Source organism: Symphodus melops, assembly GCF_947650265.1.
Source record: "Symphodus melops genome assembly, chromosome: 18".
Classification (NCBI taxonomy): Eukaryota; Metazoa; Chordata; class Actinopteri; order Labriformes; family Labridae; genus Symphodus; species Symphodus melops.
The window spans coordinates 15,820,615-15,842,216 of NC_136708.1; the positions used below are offsets into that span (position 1 = coordinate 15,820,615).

The window sequence follows — 21,602 nt, forward strand, 5'->3', positions numbered from 1 at the left end:
GCATTTTCATGTTTCAGCTTTGTTGGATTTGCAGAAGCAGCGGTCATAATTCACACAGGGACAATGATGCCAGGGGAAACAAATGGCCACAGTATTCACTACAGCATTAATATCAAACGCAGTATAACTTCCTGGTACTAGCATTTCTAGGTCTAACAAGTTGTTCTGAATAGTCTGAGTGACAGAATGATGCTCTCTCGTTTATATCCAATACTACATAGGAATGACTGGAAAAAGAGGGATTAGGTTTATCTTACAATGCGTGTTTCATTATTAAGTACTTATTGCCTGAATAGTTCCAGGCAAAAGGACAAAAGACAAACACCTAGTGTCTGTCCTGTATGTTTTGTGCTACTATTCTAATCTAAATCAATGGTTTAGATTCCCATCCATTAATCATTTCAAAAGGTCACCAGCACAGGAAATATCTGAAAATGATATCACTGTATGTGCAAGAAAAACGTTACGACATATAAAGGACCTGGGAGTTTGACAACAACACTCAGGCCCGCAAACACACACACACACAAATATACACTTAGACAGTCACTGCATATACAGCATGTCACGCCGTCTTTATAGGAAAATGCCCTCAGTCCAGCTAAGTTAGCTTATCTAAAAAGATCAGATAATTCACCATGATCCATGTAAAAAAAAAGAAAGAGAGAGAAAAAAAAAAAAAGAAGCAAAGACACAGACAACGCTGTTAAAACTGTACGGGAACACAACAGATGTATTCAATCATAAATGTTGACACATTTGCAATTTGAGAGTATTTGATTTTATCCTTGAATCTGAAGTGCGAGAATATGTGAAACGTGATAAGTGCCTCAATTGATGATTACATCAATAGCGGTACAAACTTTAGCGATATGGGAACAAACAGGAAGGCAAACTGGAATATTTTGATACAAGTCAATGGGTGCACAAGGTTTTTTACTGGCGGTCAGTGGGTTACAGGTTCACAGATGGTGTTAGACAGATGCAAAAGGAAGACGGACAGTAGTTGTAACTGGTCAAGGAACCTTTTTTTCCAATACGATTTCCAGCAGGACAGAATTACATCGACACACAGATGAGTGATATTTTATCAGGACAGCCTTCACTACTCGCTTCTTCTCTCTGTTTTCACTGTAATACAAAAAAGTCATACAAAAATACCTCGACATTACATTCAATGAAGGAATTTGTCCTTTTCTGGAAAAAGAAGTGCTCTTGCATAACCAAACATGTACGTTGCTTTTCCTTCTCACTCTCTCGGTCGCCTTCTCTCTTCAGGTAGTTTGTTTCTAGACAAAGACCACGAGGGAGATTCACAGTATCAGGGGAGGTTAACAGTTGGTGGCCAGAACTGGTGCAAGTTTCACTCAAAGAAAAGTGCAGATTTAGGTTAGGGACGGAGTGTTCAGGGCGTGCAAGAGTTCAGGCGCTGCCAGGTGACATGGCAGCTGCCAAGAGGGAGGGCCAGGAGCGGCTAAAGTCGCTGCGCTTCTGTCCTTGGAGGAGGACAGAGGAGACAATACAGGGGAGGAAAATACGTCACAACAACCAGGAGGGGTGTTTTGGGGAGTGGGGAGTTGATGTCAATACTGGATCAGGGTCCTCTTAATCTAATTCATGCCAAGAATTTATGACAAGAATCCAAGCTGAAACCAGCCGTTAACATTTAGTTTGGTCATGTTTTTCATCATGAACCAGCCAGCGTTGGGGTCCTACTGTTGGAGGGAGATGTGATTGGTATTGGGAGGGTTTCGGGGTGCATGGTCCAAGGATTTCTCTCATGCCTCCATATACTGGGGAGGGGGCTCCTTGGGTGGTATGGCAATGGCCTCCTCGTATGGCGGCAGCAGAACCTGTAATACAATGAGAAACAGGCTCAGTCTCAGTGCGTCCCTCAAATAGATCATCCGTTGTGACACAGTTAGTGTGCCTCATCAAGTGATTGAGCTGTATCTCTGTAAAGCTCCTGATTATATACTGTTGTTAGCATGTCAACCAAAAGTTATTACTGATTCTGAACCCAATGCTCCCAGCTAAATGTCCCTGCGTGTTTTTGTCATATTTAAACAGGTTGAAAAGAGAGAGGCCTCTGTATATCATCCACTGTTGATTGCACCGGTTCTGCTTCAATGGATGGATGTGCGTAACAGCTCTGAGGAACAAAGAGTCCTGAATGTAAACGTTTCATAAAAAGGTTGAAAGAGAAAAAAAGCCATGTCTTCACATATTCTATTTTGCAGTCAGCAGTAACAGAAACAACGATAAATACAACTAAGCTCTAAAATGAAACGTTTAAATAGTCACAGCTGAGACAACTGTTGCTTTGTCTGGTACGACTCATGATGTTATCATATTCCTTTATGCGCATACCCTCTGCTGTTTCAGTTTCAGCTTCTGTTCTACAAATAAAAATGTATCGTAATGATGTGGCGACAAAGCCTTCAAGAGTTGGAGTCCAAATGTCCACCCTCTGAATACTCGCCCTGAGCCCTCATGGACTCCAGTTGTATTGACCATGACGTGTTCACCATCATGACGTCAAGCCAGTGAGGGCACGACACAGCATGACTTTTAAAGTCTTCCAAAGACTGTTCTTAAGGCTCAGTACTAAAATACTATTTAGATTTCTACTGTAACTGGTATCTCTACATAGTGCAGATATGTACACACTCGGTTAAGACAGTGAAATACAGCACATTATACAGTACAGAGGATGCTATTTCAAACATGGTCTTATTGGCTGTTGCAGGTTTCTTCTCCATCCTTCATACTCTTTATTTATTCCAACCCTATAGAGGGCATCACTAGCTTTAAGGATAATGTCCACATGCATCTCTGGGCTTTGGAGGGCAGCTAGCAATCTTTCTATGTGAGGTATTTCTCTGTAAATGGTGTTATAAAACCAGCACTGCTGCTAATTCAGTGACAGAGAGAGAGAGAGAGAGAGAGAGAGAGAGAGAGAGAGAATATGCTCTGAGGGGATGGAATTGTGAAGCAGCCAGGGAGGCCCGGCGAACACATCACAGCGAGGATTTGAAATGAAGCGGACAAGCAGACAATTATGTAACATGTCCAGAAGAAGAGAGGACGAACAGAGACACACAGAGAGAGAGAACCCTTGTGCATTTTAATAGCATTTATATAAAAGCACGGCGGACAAGCAGCTGGGTACTTGATGTTCGGGGCAATAAAAAGCCATTTAGACACACTGCTGGCTTTTTAATTGTAAAAATAGATGGAGGGCTCAATTGATTCACCCCTCTGCGTAGAGAGAGGGATATTAAAACAGATTGTTACTATTCTTGCAAACATAGAGACCCATGTTGTCCCAGTGCTTGTTGTGTTAAAGTTTGAATTGTGCCTATTACCTCTGTCATTAACATTCCAAAAGCACTTGTTGTGGCCTTCACAGCTTGGCTGACTCAGTTACTCAGTTACTATTGTGTATGTTTTTCTGGGGGGTAAATTTTTGTAAAGAAAAAAAGGATTATGATTAATCCTACCTACCCACAGTATTCAGTTTATTTAGTCCAAATCACACTTGATACAATCGAAAGTTTTGTAGTCAATGATAATAATAATGATTTGGGTTTATTATGCATGCACGTGCACTTTTTAAATATGTCTGATCAAGTGTTTATTGCTAAATGTGTTTTGTTTCGTGGAAAAAAAATAATAAAATTCTTTGCCTTCATCACATCTACCTTGGTAAGTCCTTCCAATCATCTAACAGTTCTATTAGCTACAAAGCCATGTGATACACAACATGATATTAGACCCTGCTGGGTTAGCCTCCTGCATGTGGATTTGGGAGGTGAAAATCCTCAGTGAACCAGCGCCACGACAGCAACAAGGACAAAGTGACAGATGTAGTGCGGCGTCGTATTGAGACGACAGCGAGTGTGAGGCAGATTAATGTCTTATGTATCTGTGATGAGGATTACAGACAGACGGACAAATGGAAACTGTGACTATGCTAAAACCCTTCTGAGTCAATGTTAAGAAGGGGGTCGGGGGAGGTTTGAGGTAAGTGGGGGTGGATGACAGCCTGCTCAGCACTGCCAGCCAATCGCACCTCGGGATGACCTACAGCACCTACGACACTGCTACCCACAGCACCAATGTCACTTCACTGTCAACAGAGATAAACTCATGGAGACTTGAGCCTGGACATAGGCTCGCCTGGACGTTTTCTATAATGTCTACGCTATTCTACAAATATCTACCAAAACAATGACAATATTTAATTTTTCTACTTACACTTTTATCATTTGCTGAACAACTCCTAAACTTTTATGGGTAGGATTTTCAGAATGTGGGTACTGCGGGTCATTTTTCTCTTCATACTTGAGTCATTTCATGTCTGAAAGGATTGTTTAATGGCTCATATCTTCACCTGAACCTCAATGTAGATACTGTGACTTGATACTTATTCTTTATACTACGTCAGAAAGTATTGAGATTTCTTAGAGAGGAATAACATACCTGGACTTCTTACAAAGTTATATCCAAAATTAGAATTTACACAAAGTCACAGGATTAAGAAAAGAAAATATCACGTGTTTTGTTTTCAAGCGATTTAATTTTGTAATTTACATTTTTTTAATTTGAAAAAACTTATAAAATGAAATGTACAATGTAATAATGAAAGAGTAAACTGACAACTGAAATATGAGGTCAAGGTTGATAAGGGTTTCATGAGAATTTTAAAAGTACTACCTCTTTTCTTTCGGGCTCTAAATTGCTGCTCTAAGTACAATTAAAGCTATGTAATCAGTGACGTAGATTTTTAATACTACATTCCTTACCTTGTGTATATAGAGGTATCAACTCATTGAACTGCAATTACATACAAAAGCAATTATAGTGTGATTTTCCTATAGGTCAATAATACCTGGGATGCTGGGAATAACATCTGACAAACTGAGATGAAAACAACTTTTCAAAAGCTTTCATTGGATCATCTTTAGCTTACGTAACAAACTGAAGCACACCAAGGGGAAAAAAAGCAATGCTGCAAAAATGCAATTACACTATGATGTGAGTGAAGGGAATTTTCAACATGTCCTTGAGGCTGGTTGTGAGGACTCACCGTGGTGTCGTTGGTGGTGACATAAACCAGAACCTCAGTGGTACCCCTGCCGCTCACGTATCTGTAGCAGTTCCACACACAGCCAATCAGGTAGGCCTGTCCACAGGAGGGGAAAACAAACACACGGTGACCTTTAGCAACGCTGTATCCACTTTTCATTAATACTCGCGCTGCATGCTGTGATCTCATCCATTCTTCAAGGTTAGGGACGATGACAGCATGGAAACATCGTATGACTACGTGACACAGACTGTGATAAATCCGCTACCTTTGCAAGAAGAGAGGTGCATTTACACTGAATGAACTCACTATGTAAATATAAGATACTTTAAAGTTGAAACATTTCCCTTCATGGCTCTTCATGGTCTTCTGACATTTTAGTCAAGGCAACTCATCCGGCATCTCTTTCCTGAGGAAGGCTTTGGTAGCACTGGGGTAAAGGTTTGTCTGAGTTGGCAGAAGAACAGGAGGCTCATTGTTTTTATGTGTGAGTAGCCTGCTGAGTCGGTGCCTCTGCCAGCAGTAAGTGCAACCAACCGACCAACCAGCAAACCAGGCAGCCCGCTAGCCAATCACTTCACCATCTGCTGATTTGACCTAGTCACTTTGATACCACGGCTAAATGGAGCTTTGCACCATGATATTATAAGCACAACATTTAGATCACACCAACTCCTGCTTTTTAGTGATTTTTTTTGTCTATGCTGTTTTCTTTTTTGTGGACCACAAATATTCAGATGACGCTTGTAGGAAAATGAGCATTTCGAATCTAAACGTTAACATGCTTTACCGAGGTTAACCATAAGTCTTATATTCCGTACTCTCTCCATCTATCTCTGAGTTCATCCAGCTATCTACAACTCTCTTATCTGTCATCTCTTCTTGCTCCAGCTCTCCTTCTTCCTGCCTGTCTGTATCTGTCATTTATGCCAAGTGCAGTGAAGTGGAGGATGTTGGCTTTAGCAGGAACTTTAGCAGGTGCTGCCTGTGTGCTGAGAGCTGAATGTGTCCTTGAGGATTAAGATCTGGCTCTTTTCCAGATGAATAACTCTACTATCGTTCCTAAAGGAGCATATGTATACTGTACTTGCAGCCCATTCACAAAAGAGGGGGATTCTTTTTAAATATCAAGATTCTGTTGATGTAGTTAGAAGGCACATGTTAATATTGGATTGTAAAGGCTGAAATTTGCTGTTACATTTCCCCATATTCTCTGTGCAACAAAGCTCTTTGCGTAGGCTTGACATTTATAGCTCGTGTCTCCGTTATTCCGGCAGTGTATCTTCCAGTGACTGCTTCCTATCATGAAACCCCAGCGCTGCCGTTGGATATCTGCCGAGAACATTTCCAATCTGAGCTTAGAGGAAAAACAAGTTGATTTGATTGTACAGATGACTGCAACTCCATGTCCCATCTCGTCCCAGAGCCCCAGAGCAAAGCTGCGCCTGGAGAATCATCCATGCATTGAGGGGAAATGAGCTTGACAGGACTTTGGTTTCCTGTTGTCCCTGACCCACTGCTCTCTCTCTGACTGTGTAATAATCCCATGAAGAACATCGATAATGGAAATGCTCACACTGGCAGATTAATTATACAAACCATATGGCTGATGTTCATGTGCACAGTGTGAGACTTAATGCTAATATCTTTTTTTCTACACCCTCAACAAGGAAAAACCATTAACCATTAATTTCAAATATCATTACACTTTGGAGTTTTTCCTTTTCTAGGCATCCGCACAGTTTTACTCATCATGGAAGAGGATGATGGGAGAAGCTGCAGTGATACAGTGGGACTCTTGTCATCTCACCTTGAAGGAGAGGATGCAGCCGATGAAGAGGAGGACTGCAAAGACTAGGCACATGTTGTTGGTGGACATGATGTCCTCTTTGTAAGGGAATGTCCCCGGCTGTAAAGGAGGGAAAGAGGTACAGAGAATGAAACCAAAAACAATTAAGAAAAAAGTAACACGCAAAGTATGAATTTGTTGTTTTTTTCCCCCCACAGATCTACGTTACTCCTGTTTTGGGTTTTTTTTGCGCCACAACACTTTAATCTTTCTTGTCGTTCCTGTGTTACAAATTATTTCTATTGCAACTTTTAAAATTCAACAACTATTGATTGCTTCTCACCAGCTGCTGGAGGTAGTCCTGCACCGTGTTGGGATAGACCACCACACTAATGGCTACAAGTGTGTTAAGGGCAAAGTCGAAGATTTGGTAGCAGAAGAATGGAATGATCCAAGCAGCGTGTTGCTACGTGGGAGAGAAGGAGAACAGGTGAAGGAAAACATAAAGCACAGAGGCAGGTTGTTGTGTAAACGGCATATATTTTCATACTTCTGTTTTTATTTTGTCTGTTTATTTACCTTGTAAGCACCGTATGTCGCCATGCCACATATGAGAATCATGAGTAGGGATATTGCAGTGGCTATGCAGATATCTGCATAAAGAAGAACACACAAACAAAACCCAAGGATGTGAGGACAGATAATCTAGATTACCAGTGATGAGTAACTCTTAACACGTCAATTCTCGGGAACATGACGAACCCGCTGACGTAATCCCAAAGTCTTTATTAGGGCACGGATTTGAAAAACACCTTAAGTAACGTCACTATATTTAGCACCTTATCTGCCTTGGACCAAATATGATCAGCACGTGGGTAATTGTTATGCAAAATGTTCTAAAATGAACAAAATGTGACACTCTTCTCACATTTACATTACAGCTGTGAAAGCCGCCAGATGAGGTGTGTGTCAGTATCACTGTAGCTCTGTTGTTAGTAAAAGACATCCATGGTTAGAGAGTAAGAAGTATGTGATGTGTGCTGATTGGTGGAAGGGATCCCTGTCCACTACATAGTATAAACAGTACTGGCTGTTTCTGGCTGATTGGAATCAGTGAATCCCTGTTACATCTCTGTTATCAGTAAACACTACAGTTTCAATGTGAAAAAAACCTCAATGTGTCATGATACTCATCATCATATATATTTTTTTATTTGTCTTATAACATGTTCACTGCCCCTCACCTTTAACATGTCATAAAAGGCTTCATTTTTTAAAACTGTGACGTGTTTCACGATCTTTCATGATGCCACACAAGCGACAAAGTAATCCAACAAGGGGAGCAAGTCAAGATGGCCGCTCTAATCTGGGAGAGAATTAGAGCAGTGTTTTTTTTTTTTTTTAAATCAGAGTGGCCAGTGACACGGGTCTGTGCTGTTCCAGAGGCGACTGTGATGATGATAGCTGCCGGAGGGGGAAAACACTGAAAACCCACATGCTCTCCGATTTGTTCTCTATGTAGCTGAGCCTACTCAGCGATGTCTGTGCTGAGAGCAGCATTATGAGCAAAGTGGAGGTCGGCAGAAAAGAGAGAGGAGGTTTTAAAGCTGCAGAAACGCACGGGGCTGTAATGAAGAGTTCATCGCAAAAATAAATAACTGTTCATTTTTTGAAGTTCTGAATTATATATGTTTGGTTTTTTTTTAAAGAAAAACTAAAATAGCACAAGATTCAAAGATGTTTTCTGGACAGCACAGATACACAAAAGAAGATATATCATACCTCTTAATATCTTACATACAGAAAAGAAAGGTCATACATCTAAATCTTATTGTTATTCTGAGCTATCAAAGTAAATATTGTCTGTATTCTTTAGATACTGTAGTACTCCAACAGTGAATATATTTAAAGTGGGTTAAATTAAATATTAAAATGTTTAGTATGGTAGTTTGGCCTAAATTTTAGGACTTTAGCGCATCACTAAGATCTGTGTGAGTTTGTGCTTGTGAAGATTTAAACACAGTTACGTATTCACGTATATCACTTTTTTTTTAAAACCCTCCTGGTACATCCTGAACTTTTTCTCAGCAGAATAATCAGAATCTGAACATCTGTATTACGTGACAGGGAGGTATTAGTTGCACTCACTTGCATCGTCCATGACATCGATGTCGGTTCCGAGCTCAGAGCTGGTAAGGTGGTAGCGGTATTGAACTGGGTCGTTGAGAGCCGACAACAAGATGAGTAGGACCACGGCATTGATGAGCTGTCGGGAAATGAAGATCAATATGTATATTACATTTCACAGTGGAGGGATGCCATGTTAACTGATCTGAGGGGTCCGGGAGTTTTTCTAGGTTGGACTAAAAGTATTTTAAATGGGAGAACCTTGAGGTGGAATAAAGAATGAGGTATGAGCTCTGCGTGTGGCTAGATACTGTAAAACCACAACTTGACACTCTATGAAATACCAATTGGGGGTATGACTTGCTATTCTTGTTGTATTGCTAGCGCACAATTGATTACTTCCTAAATAACAGCTATAAAATGACAAGAATGTTCCTGGATACCAAGGCCAAATATTAAAATGGCTTGTTTTGTTGCCCGAGTAGGCTTAACTATCCAAAATCACAAGATGTGGCATTAAAAAAAAATTATATGAAATGAAGAAATTCCAAAATCTAAAATCCTTTAAGTGACTTCAAGAGAACACTTTTTTTTTTCTTTATTGTCAACATGATTCTCAAGTAGCCCATTTGAGCAGTGTTTCCGTAAAGGTTGAAGTCCAGGATTGAGCAACATGGAACCAGTCTGATCATAAATGATGACCTTGTTCTTCCTTTATGTCAATGTGTGTGTGATCATCTTATGGAGGTAACATAACAGGTTGCTTTTTCTGACCTTGGCTTTATGTCAAGACTTCTATTTAAATGCTCCATGGTCAAACAGAGAGGGAGAGAGAGACTAATGCTTACTAAAGGTCAGGGATTTAACAGGCTTAGTGAACTATGTTTAAAACTTCAGGTTATGTATGTAGGAGCCAAAAACGAAAGCAAACTCAAAATACAAAATTAGGACAAAACAAACCATAATCTTTACAGGACAACAACAATAACTAGTGTAATATTGGTCCAACATTTCCAATTATAAGCATTCTTTTGACACAAATGTGTAAACATTTGTGAACTTTGACTGAATACTTGGGCATGCTTATCATCTTAACATGTTGTCTTGTGCTTATCATCTTAAAATGTTGTTTTAATTATAGGAAATGTTCAATTGACTGAAAACATCCTCAAAATGTCAATCAGCTGTGAACGTCGGAAACAAAAACATCCGTCGCTATGTTACTGCTGTGAAAAACAGCACGCCAGCCCCTTTCTTATGTTATTTCGTCTTTCACAAATGAAGACATATTTCTTGAAATGTGGGCCTGACATCGAAATGAAAAACGAGACTTACCATGTACCATATTCCCAGGATGATGGTGCCCGTCCGTACATGGCAGCACAGGCAGCAGCTCGTCGAGTACCACCGGTCCCACGGCGAAATCATGATTTTTATCCTGCTGTGAATGTCACGTTAGTTCATGAATGCAGGCGAAAAATTAATGGGTCACGGCTAAAAATGTCCCTAAAAGAAGGTGGAATAGTTGACGACCTCCCCGGTGCTCATTCAGCGTCCGTGTTATTCAGACGATGTTTCTTCCGTTAGTGGACTCCTGGCAAACGGAGAGCAGCCGTTAATCTGGCTCATCCCGGAGTCACGTGACCAAGGGAGGATTTTGAACCAGGATCCGAGGGATAGATGTTTAATAATCATCCAGAACACTCCAGCTCAAACCATACATGACCTGTTTCTTCTGTCAAATTAAATATATTCTTTAGCCTTTTAGGCAAACAACTAACTAAATAAGCATTTAAAGTAGTTTTAATCATTACCAGCCAACACTTGATTATCTGGCACTAGTCTGCTCACATGGATATTTGACATGTATGACTAGAATCTAGACTTTAACAGTGAAAAGACTTCAGGGTTAACAGTAGGATTTAAATGAATGCACATATGTATTTTCCAAACAAAAATATAAAACAACACAATATGTAAGCTGTTGTTGCTATATGGTTTTTCAGTAAGAGTGAAAGTAAAACGTGAATTGTTTGTGCCTTGGATAATATCTTGTTTTGTTTACAGTGTGATGCTAAAACAAATATTGATGTCTATAATAAAATTGCCATAGATTTAATTTGGTGGATGGAGCCACATACAGTCACTGTGTTTCTTAAATCATAATACCAGCAAATGTGCATTTCGTTTTTACCAATCATTAGCAATAGTACTGCATAACTGAATGGGCTGAGTTGAATTTTGAGATAACATCAACAAATTCAGTCTAGGATTATATCAATTTCGAGTTTTATGTCCCCACATGATCTATATTTATGAAATATTGAGACTCATTGGACTAAATTACAGCAAGTTTGAAGTGAAGGGTCTCTATGGACCATACACACAACACTTGATAGATAAAGAACTGTGCCAACGGAGCAGTCATTTGTCCTGACCAGTGCAAGCCTGGATTACTCTCCGGGCAAACTTTTATGGGGTCCAGAGCGCCATAAGCCCCCAAAAACCTCAGGTTTTCAATTTACGGCAACTCATGAGTAATCCGCTTTACTTTATTGTTAATATGTACTTCTGATGCTGATGTTTTATTGTAGCTTGAGAATTTGGCTTGAAGAGGAGTCCAAATAATAAAATGTTGTTTTAAGGCCTTTAATATTGATAATATTGTGCTTACACGATCCATTCCTAAATGTGTTTGAGAGTCATTGTCAAAGTTTGAAGAGTTGTATGTTGTTCCAGAGTATGAACAATTCACAAGAGAAGGAAGTATTCACAGTGCTCCACACATGGCAGTCTGTCTCAATGTGGCATTTTGCACACTTTGACCTTCACTTATGAAACACATTAATGTTCACTTTTTTTGTTCTGTTTTTCTATCAGTTTTAGAACAAGATGTATCTCTAGCACATGTCACTTTGTCCCATTTGTACAAACATCCTGGATCAGGCCTGACAGATGGACTGGTGACCACAGCTTTAAGCTCTGGTGGGCGGACCGCATCATCGTCACATTAGGGGATTTTCCTCTCCTGCCATGACTTAATACTGTCCAGACTGCCACCTCTTTAAAGGCTAGAAACAAAGGCTGAAGAGGACATCTCAATGGATGGTCCATTTTCAAAATGTTCCATATTACAAGTTACAGAAAGTGTTTAGTCCCTAACATAAAGTATTCATGTAGGTATATTTGTTTGCCTGCATGAGGTAAATTCAAACCCAAAGCCAGTGTTTGGGTGAACTCATTTGTAAGTTTTGTCAGATAATGCTGCCACACTCATTTGGTGAAAGCACTTATGGTTCAAGATGAGGACCTTATAAAGATCTTTTTAAGACAGATTGAGCAAGCCATTTTCAGAACATGGCTTAGAGCAACTGCAGTGCCATGCAGTGCAGCTGCCTTCAATACACACAAACACAAAAGAGTAAGTAAAACAATACTCTGGCAGGGAACAACCTATAAAACGTGACTTCCCTCTGAAGTGAAGGTGAATGGACAGGCAGCCAGAGATTGAGAGAGATTAAAAGCGGGTAAATCCTAAATAAACTGAGAGCGAAGGGACAGGGGGAGTGATGAGAGGAGGAGAAGGAGGTCAGGCTCTGTAAGCGTGCCATGCGTCTGACTGGGGCAGCAGTTTGGCTTCAGAAGAGTCACTCAAACCACTACAACCAGGCTGCTGACACACATTTACTCAGTCACATGTAGTGAACCAACATTGAACTAATCACAGTTTGGGGATTAGTGAGACATCCAAACAAGATGGCAGTGGTCAGGAAGAAAGCACCATTTACTTTCAATGCTGTATGATTGGAATTCTACTTAAATGTATTGTGCTTTTTAAGGAAAAAACATGGTTAAATGTGAATTTCTTTCTAGGTTTGATGATTTTATATTCATGAGTGTGGGCCTGTGGCGCTACATCAATTTTAAGATGTTTGTTATATTCCCTTGAGAACAAGAAGAACATCTGCCGTCACTTAACAACCTGATGAAAATAAGAGACTTTAAGTTGTAAAATCCAAAGTCAGGCAGAGACAACAGCTTTTCTATGACTTGATATCAAGCAATTCTTATTTATTTTTCATCTTTACCAAACAAACATAGAAATTTTATTTATATCTCCTCAATAAACAAAATCATTCACATAACTGCTTTCTAGAGACATGTATATAAATACATTGATTGGATTTTAATCATCAGTAAAAATTTAACCCAAACAAAAAAAAAAAGTTGCCTGAAGCCACAGCGACAAATCATTTTGTTCTATCAGGTCTACCAAACACTATGTATCAATACCATCTGATCAACATGTTGATGCTCTAAGACTCTTTGCCTAAAAACACAATCCTGTTACTGTCCGCTCGATCTGAGGCCCACAGAAAGAGCTGCAATTTGTCTCAATAAAAAGCTAGTACAGTATATACACTAAGGTGTAGTCCAGGAACAAGTACTTACAGATAAAGCAAGAGATCGTTCTTATTTCATGTACACAAGTACTATTATCAAAGACATGCAAGATGAAATTACTTTCTGACATCAAAACTTGCAACTGGATGGAAACTATAAAAAAAGATGCCAATGTACTTTCTATACAACTACAGGTTAAGGCAATGGAATTACATTCCGTTTAATATGTTAAATATGTGTAATTGTGTGTGTGTCTTGTTTTAAACCAACTCTGTAAAAGTAAAGCTGCTCCTTATCATTCATTGTTAACTCCAAAGATCCCCCTCCCCCCATCATAAAGTCTGGAACTTAGGTGCAAACCTCAAAAAGTTACACATTTCACATTCCAAAAAAAAAAAAAAAGTAGTAGAAAACAATTCATTGACATCAAAAAGGGACTCCTTGCTGCCTTTTGCACAGTGCAATCACAGAACTGGAAAAAGCCCTTACAATCTGTACATATGGCATGGCTTTTTTTAAGCACAGAAACTGGAAGAAAATGCTGTAAAAAAAGAAAGAAAAATTCATAGATTGCAAAAAAGGGACAGTTAAGTCTATAGAAAAATCAATGCACAGTTTAGTCAGATAAAAACAGACACACTCAAAATGATAAAAGTGGAGACAAAAGATCAGTGCTACTGATTTATGGGATTAACCCACTCCATCTTTACTTCACCTTACAGTGCCCCCTGGTGGTTCATACTAGATACTGTGCTCTCGACATAACTGTCTGCAACAGTCCCCAAACTAAAATCAGAATCTGTTCACAATGGCCAAATTTCCAACTTAAATATGAACATCTTTGAATGACATATCTGATCTCATTCTACCTGGTGGATTTGTGTCATTTCAGCTGTTGGTGTGCCCCAAAGTGACTTCATAATTTTAACAAACTTTCTAAACACACTTCTTCCGTGTTTTGAAGCCGGCTGACTGCATTTAACAATATTTGGTGAAAACTACAACTCTTTGGAACAACCATTCACTAAATGAACAGTAAAGTGGTGGTTTACACTGGAAGAAAAAAGACCAAGCAGTTTCTGTCTTTAGGACACTTCATACTGTGCTGTTCTGATTTAATTACAATTCACCATGACATCAGCTGCCACTTAAGATAGGTAAAGGATGAAATCCATATTTCATTAAAGGTCACTGTTGATCAAATTAACTGTGGTGATTCTGCAGTAAAGTGATTACACTAATAAATAGGGAATTAAATCAATTTATAATGTTCCAAATTTAAATTTTCCAAATACAAGGCTTCAGCAGTCAGTCATAGAGCCTGTATTTGTTTGTGGCCTGAAATTTTCCATTTATTTTTACGGTTTTGATATGGCAAAAAAAGAAAAAAAAACTATACATGAGACTGTGGGGACACAAAAAAATAGAGTTTGGAGAATAGTGATGTATTTGGTTAACACCGCAGATTCTTCACAACCTATTTCCTTCATTTTAGTTGCACTTTGTGGATGAAAAAGGGGGGGATGTCTTCATGAACAAAAACTAACAAAGAACTTTAAGAACTTAGAAGTAGACTTCAAATTAATTTTGAAACATTTATATTTTTGTTTTTGAAAGGTTTCCTCGTGGTGGGTTTGGTCTGTTTGTCATGCTTCTACACTTACTTTGAGATTTAAACTGATTCTACAAGCCAATCCTCAGAACAGTCGCACAGAAGCTGTTCAGCTATTTCAAGCAAAGCGTGAGCACGTGGAAGAATGACGAGTGTCCCTGACATTGACTTTGTCTGTAGGAATTCGGTACTCATCGTGGACGTCTAATATAGGCGGTGGTTATCGAGCTTCTGCTTAGCAGGTTCAGTTTTCTAATCAATGCTTTGTGTATTCTACCGGCTTATGATAGTAAAGCACTGTGTAAGCAATCACTATTTCTGACCATCTGAAAGTAATCATGCAAAAAGGGGACCCGTGTTTCCACCGAAGAATGTTAGACAGGTGGCTTAAACGAAGGTTTAAAGGGGTGCACACTGCTAATAGTCAGTGTGTCATTGCTTTGTGTGGAGCCAGAAAGAAGCTAATCCAAACTACATGTCTACACAGTTAGGACGAATGGTCTAAACAGAAAAAAAAGCTGCTTTTGATCTGTAGGAGGAAGGGGTTCATTTTTTACTCTGAAATTAGCTTAATGAGCATCTCACTTTATCATGAATGCATTTGGACTATTTTAAGACCAATTTCCTAAGACATTGTGTGTGGTCATGTGATTCTGTGCTGAGATAGATTAGAAGTAAATCAGAACCAATTCTTGTCCAAGACTAATCGTTAATATTTGGGGTGTTATGGGCATGTGGGAAAAATACAGAGTACATATGTCTGGGGCTATAAATAAGTTTGTTTTTTCTTGTGGCATTTGTTTTCATAGAAAAAAAAAAAGTGATGAATTTTCAAGTTTACCACAGTGTAACTTATAAGACAACAAGTTAAACATGGGGTGGAAAACAAACCACTTATGATAACAATAATAGTTATTAAATGAACATGTACCTTCACTGCTACCACCTCCCCTAAACTCCAACCTGGTTGCAGAGTAGCAAATAGTGCAAATTAGTTAAGTTTCCAGTCCATAGGACCACATTTCATCTCTTTGTTAAGCCAAGCAGATATCATCCACTGCTTGTTTTCTCTGTGTTTCGTGAACTGATGAACCGTTGATGTATCTCTGAAAGTCGCTCTGTACCTGGTAATTATTGCATGTGACACAGTTAACAATCATTTGCATATTATGCTCTGTCTGGACCTGTGATGAGACTTCATGTTTCCCTTCGGACCTTCTTCTTCTGGGAGGGCTTCGGAGGTTCCACAGTCTGCTCAGACTTCTCTGGAAGTAGGTTAAAAAGGGAAACATATTTAGTGACAAAAATACTGTTTAAAAGGAGTTTCCTTCCTTCATGTGAGTAAGAATTAATTCAACTATGAGTAGTTGACATTTACTCTGAGAGGACGGTATGCTTGGATTCTGCTTCTTTGAAGCCAGCACAGGCAGCTCTTGGGGTTTTGCCACTGTATCGACCAGGGGCGATGTGCTCATCGTCTACAATCAAACATGCAATGACGTCATCAAAACAGCGAGAATTTTTTGTGCAAGATGTTCATCTCTCTGGTTCTTACCTGGGTCTCAGGGGCAGACTCCTCATCTGTTTTCTTCTTCTTTTTTCTCTTCTTCTTTGACTTGGCTGCCCCGTCTGAAGGGTCCTCAGTATCCTTCTCATCCTCCGATACCTGCCATTAAAAAATGTTGGTTTAATCACAAAGTAGAAGTGATGTCCATGACAGATGGATGGCTGTTTTTTTTATGAATTGTTGGTGCTAGTGTTGCTTTCCTAATGATGTATCAAATAGATTAATAAATATGATAAAAAAAAATGTGTATTAAGGCCTTGCATAGAGGGAATTCTAACAGATGGACAATGCCAGGTGGATGATTTGGCAAAGAGTAAGTGAGACCTTGTGTAAAACAGGCTGTTCTTTTGGTGGAGGTGCTGATGTCAGCAACACAGGAGGCTCCTCGTAGTTTCCCCAGTGCTCGGCTGGAGCATTCCAGTCAGAGCTGGGGTCCACTGATGAAGTCCCATCTACGAAAACAAACGAGGAAGATCTTATCAATAGGATGGTTTTAACAAAATGTTTTTTAAAATTTAGAAGTTGATAGATGGATAGATTTTTGTTTGATATGGACATTGCAATTTCATTGGACGAACCAGATGCATTGTTTGAGTGTTTCAGCACACATGCAAATTCTAAATCAAGAACACACATTACATTTGAATTAAGGATTGTACCGTAAAATATAGCCATATTTGATTACTTTTAATCATTATGAAAGGTCTTTGTAATACTCACTGATTCCAGACCATTCATCGTCAACATCTGGGCCGCTCGCCCACTGAAGCTCAATTGAATTTGATATTGGGTCTACAGGAGAAGTGGGAAGGTGATTGAGAAAGAGTGGAAGAAAAAAAAAAAAAAGTAAATCAATAATTTATGCAAAAATCAGACATTCTTCTTATGAAACATCCTGTAAACACAGTGTGGTGAGCTGAGTTCTAACCTGTGGTGTTTCGTCCCAGCATGGAAAAGGTCACAGGGTTGAGGTCAGTCTTCATCCGGCCATCGATGCCACTCCATGCTGCTGGTGAAAGCACACAGTAAACATAAGTTATGGATTTTATGGCTGGAGTGCTAAAACAGTGAAGCTCAGATGTGGTGCGTCAGTCAGATAAACTAACTTGATTTGGTAAAAAGCAAATCAGTGAGATTTAAACAGGAAAGACACTGAGACATATATTTGTTGTTTCTTTTCTACAACCACAACATCTTTCTTGAAAAAAACCAAAGGACTTGATATTACTCATACTGCTATACTCCACTATTGATATACTGATTTGTGCTTTTAAAAGATGTTACCTTGGGTCTCCTGGGCCCAGGACTGGCGCTTAGGTGGGGCTCTGTAGTGTGTAGTCGCTGGGACGGCGCTCCACTTGGCTCCCTCCATCGCAGCCACCTGACCTGGGATCAAAGAAACGTCAGTCCAACCTCCACCATTTACTGAAGGCTCCTCTCTCCAGCTTGAAGGCACTGAGGAGAGAAGACATTGGAGGATGACACAGGTCAGACTGACAGTGTTGGACATCCTTCATTGTATCTTGATTTTAGATTTTTTTTTAAATTAAGGTGGAAAACGAAAGAAAAGCTATGAAATATGTTTTCCCACCAAAGTCACACAAAATAATTTGTATGGTTTATTCATACCAGCTCCACTGGGCGCGTCCCCCTTTCCACTTGTTCTTGAATGCAGTGATTCTAAACAATGTGGAGAGAAGCAATGCTTGAGTAACATACAACATGCACATTGTGTTTTAAGAGTCACAAAAAGTCCTTGCTTGATGATTACCGTTGTATCCTTTACTCTTCTTGGTGTTGGTAGGTGCTGTTGCTACAGGAGCCTCCACATTGGTCTTTAAGACATCCCCCCCTCCAGGGCTACCAGAGTCCTCTGGGCCCTTGTCCTTCCTTCGCTGCTGCTTCTTTTCTCGGTTACTGACTTTGGTCTCCCATGCACCTTGTCGACACAAAAAAAACAACATCAATAGTCCATGGGGATAGTGGATGGAGTTATTTGATTTGTTTAACCAACAGGCTGGTGATACAGAAAAACTGTATTTGAGACTAACTCATAAATAGAGCAGGCAAGAAGGTCGTAAACTGGCTAAAACAAGAAAGCCTGTTTAAAAGTAAGAAGTTAACATGGCTTTAACCCACAGCTGATTCTTACCATCATCGTGCTCCTTTCCATCACTCGTAACCACACGCTGGACTGGTTTCACATCTGCCTTGGTTTTCTTTTTGTTCTTTTTCACCTGAGCCGGAGCCACTACCTCTTGAACCTGCACATGTAAACAAATACGAGTTATATTTCAACACAGCAAAGTGACGCTTCTGAAATGGTTGTGTTCCTTTATTTTGGCAGTACATCTAAAATACCTTCTCAGTTTTGATCAGCGGGGCTGGCTTAGAAATGGCCTCGGCCACTGTAACTTCCTCCTGAGCTCCAGTCACTGGTTGTCCATTGGATTGAGTCCTCTGTGGGGAAAAAGATAGACATTTAGTAAACAACATGAGGATTATCGCCCTGTATTATAGCTATGTAATAGCTGTAAATGTACATCGCTAAAATCTATTCACCTAGCTTGTATTAAAAAATTATTACAGAACACACGTTTTAAAGCAATATCTTTTTTTTTTAGTCAAAGCAAATCCTTTAGATCTTCTGTTAAATACAACAGTTAATCTTGAACACAGACAGTTTGGCTGTGGATCAAAAAAACTATTATAGTATTTGTCTAACGTTGATTTTAAAAAACATTAACATTAAAGACCAAACAGCTTTACCCTAACTGTGTTTAAATGTTTAAAAATGCTGTTTTAAAAGGTAGTAATACAATTAATTTGTCTGACACGTACTCGAACTGAGAAAGTTAAGCTAACCTTAAAGCTTCTCATCAGCTGGTTTGACAGCTAGCGCCTGAGGCTAAAACATCACATCTTTTGTTTGTTTTTATTTCAAACAAACTGGGTTGTTTTTTTGTCATTTTCTAAGTGTTGCACATGGTCGCCCTTCAAAAGACTCATTCATGTCGGGACGAGAAAAAAAAGCTAAGGCTAGTTTGGGTCAATATCGTTCATGTGGCAAGCTAACGGTAACTCATGTTAAACGTCAGCAGCTTGTGAAGATAAAATAACAATGGGTTTAAATGAACAAGCTCGCTAAGGCTAACCAGCTTATACACAGTATTAGCTTAACTGTTACTGAACACATGCATGAATGGGCATAACCAAACGTTGCTTTCTGTTTCCATTGTGACCAAACTGCACTGTAACGGTGCCTAATATACCTTTTCTATCGTTTTCTTTTTGTTTCTCTTCTTCGGCTCCTCTGGTTTGGCAGGTTTAGCTACGCTGGCCTTGTCGGGTTCAGCGCTGCCTCGGCTGATCGGGGATCCTCGCGTTTTCTTGACGAACAACCCGCCGCAGACAGCGGCCCAGGACAGGCTGAGTAACATCAGCACACCCGCAGCAGCCGTTGACAGGATGACCCACGTCGGGTACTGCTCAGGCTTCAAATCCAAATCTATTCCGAACTGGGCCCGGACGTATTCATTGCCCAGCGACAGGGCCTCCCTCAAATGGGTGGAAAGCAGCTCGGCTTTCTCCAGCGCCAAACCTTTCAAGTCTCCAGCCATCTTTCGAGATCACTTAGCTAAATGCTAACAGTTAACGATCATTGACTATGCTAACGGAGGAGTGGCTAACCTTACTTGACCGTTTGGGGGAAATAATACAAATAGAAGTGATTTCAAGCTGAATTAAAACTCTTATTTTGGGCCGCTTAGAAACTACATTTAATGCAAATCTCTGTTAAGCGTGTTTTTTTCTTCTTCTAACCAAGTCACCCGTAAGGCTGCTGTTTTAAAATGTATTTTTAAAGTTAAAGGTGCGCCAGTGAAACTTTAAAGTTGGAGAAGTGAAACAACTCTGCTATATATTTTCTGAACTAAATACACAAACTTTACTCTAACATAAAAATGGGTTCTATAAACACTGTTTAGAGATAAAATCAAACTCCTAGGAGAGTTATGGTTTCACTGTTGTGGACCCCCCACCATAACATGTTATCTTCAGACTGTGTTACAGGAACCTCATTTTCATCTGAGGACAGGTAGTGTTTACTGTTTAGCGTTATAAACATAAAGCACATCATTTGTACACTTCTCCAAATATTAACATTTATCTACCAAAACTCCATAATGCACCTTTATCGCACACAACTATATTGCATAGTATATTATTATATTACAGTAGGGATTTGATGACTTAGTATTTTTAATAATATTTTTTTAACAAGAGAGTATATTGATGAATCACAGTAGAGGACAAGTTGTGTTCGAAAAGCCACTAGTTTGCATGTAAAACACTTTGAACTTAAGTATAATCATTGAATATTAAATATAGCCAGGGCCATTTAAATCAGTAAACCATTATTCTTAGATAAGCCCGTAAGCAACTGGTTGAAGGGTAACCTAAGCCCTGAAAGGAGCACTTGTCTTGAGGCGACATCTGAACCATATTTATGGGGCCCCTTTCAGCTCCTGTGACCTTGTTGAGACACAGTAGATTTTGAACTTAGAATTACACAAAAAGACGCATTTTTGTCCAACAGAAACTTCGTCTAAGATAAAATCTCACTTTATTAGAGAAGAGTGATTAAAAAGATTCTGCAGATGTAAGTAGAGTAACCAAAACTAAACTGTACTCAAGCAAAACTACTTTAAAGTTGCAAAACAAGCACACAACTATTATTCAAGCATGCACAGATAAAGAGCCTACCATCAGCCTCAAAATGTTAACATTAAGATTCAAATGTCAGTTTACTGATGAAAGTGGTGCATTTGGGGATATAGCAAGATTAAACAAATTGTACTGTATATGATTATCTTCAATTAGATTATAATAAAAAACAATGGTTGAATGGTTTCAGTTGCTGAACGTATGCAGGATATAAAATAAAAATGGAGAATAGTTTGAAAGTAGCTGAAAAAGCATTAATAAAGAAAACAGCGGAATTAAGAAATAA

At 39.3% G+C, this 21,602-nt stretch overlaps 2 protein-coding genes across 4 annotated transcripts; both read right to left on the minus strand.

Moving 5' to 3' along the window:
* Positions 1 to 558: 558 nt before the first annotated feature.
* laptm4b (lysosomal protein transmembrane 4 beta) lies at positions 559 to 10,677 on the minus strand. The gene is made up of 7 exons (XM_079368247.1): positions 10,344 to 10,677; positions 9,030 to 9,147; positions 7,461 to 7,534; positions 7,225 to 7,347; positions 6,903 to 7,001; positions 5,093 to 5,188; positions 559 to 1,853 (listed from the first exon to the last, which is right to left on the minus strand). Exons 1-7 carry the CDS (start codon positions 10,434 to 10,436, stop codon positions 1,779 to 1,781), a joined length of 678 nt encoding a protein of 225 aa, XP_079224373.1. The 5' UTR covers positions 10,437 to 10,677; the 3' UTR covers positions 559 to 1,778.
* A 2,370-nt stretch (positions 10,678 to 13,047) lies between these two features.
* Positions 13,048 to 20,483, minus strand: mtdha (metadherin a). Of its 3 annotated transcripts, none has more exons than XM_079368246.1 (12): positions 19,864 to 20,483; positions 18,953 to 19,051; positions 18,744 to 18,855; positions 18,363 to 18,530; positions 18,221 to 18,271; positions 17,876 to 17,977; positions 17,520 to 17,600; positions 17,312 to 17,383; positions 16,916 to 17,043; positions 16,580 to 16,690; positions 16,403 to 16,502; positions 13,048 to 16,289 (listed from the first exon to the last, which is right to left on the minus strand). In XM_079368246.1, exons 1-12 carry the CDS (start codon positions 20,209 to 20,211, stop codon positions 16,222 to 16,224), a joined length of 1,440 nt encoding a protein of 479 aa, XP_079224372.1. In that variant the 5' UTR covers positions 20,212 to 20,483; the 3' UTR covers positions 13,048 to 16,221. The 3 variants fall into 3 exon arrangements, with proteins under 3 accessions (XP_079224372.1, XP_079224371.1, XP_079224370.1); XM_079368245.1 differs by having other exon boundaries at positions 17,520 to 17,597; positions 17,876 to 18,046; positions 19,864 to 20,481; XM_079368244.1 differs by having other exon boundaries at positions 17,876 to 18,046; positions 19,864 to 20,481.
* Between the last annotated feature and the right edge of the window lie 1,119 nt (positions 20,484 to 21,602).

Coding starts and splice junctions, on each gene's coding strand:
- mtdha (XM_079368244.1), bottom strand. CDS start 20,211: ATGGCTGGAGACTTGAAAGGTTTGGCGCTGGAGAAAGCCGAGCTGCTT. Junction 18,531..18,743: donor TGGAAAGGAGCACGATGATG/GTAAGAATCAGC, acceptor TGTGTCGACAAG/GTGCATGGGAGACCAAAGTC. Junction 18,047..18,220: donor GGACGCGCCCAGTGGAGCTG/GTATGAATAAAC, acceptor TTCTCTCCTCAG/TGCCTTCAAGCTGGAGAGAG.
- laptm4b (XM_079368247.1), bottom strand. CDS start 10,436: ATGATTTCGCCGTGGGACCGGTGGTACTCGACGAGCTGCTGCCTGTGC. Junction 9,148..10,343: donor TCCTGGGAATATGGTACATG/GTAAGTCTCGTT, acceptor ATTTCCCGACAG/CTCATCAATGCCGTGGTCCT. Junction 7,002..7,224: donor AGGACTACCTCCAGCAGCTG/GTGAGAAGCAAT, acceptor CCTCCTTTACAG/CCGGGGACATTCCCTTACAA.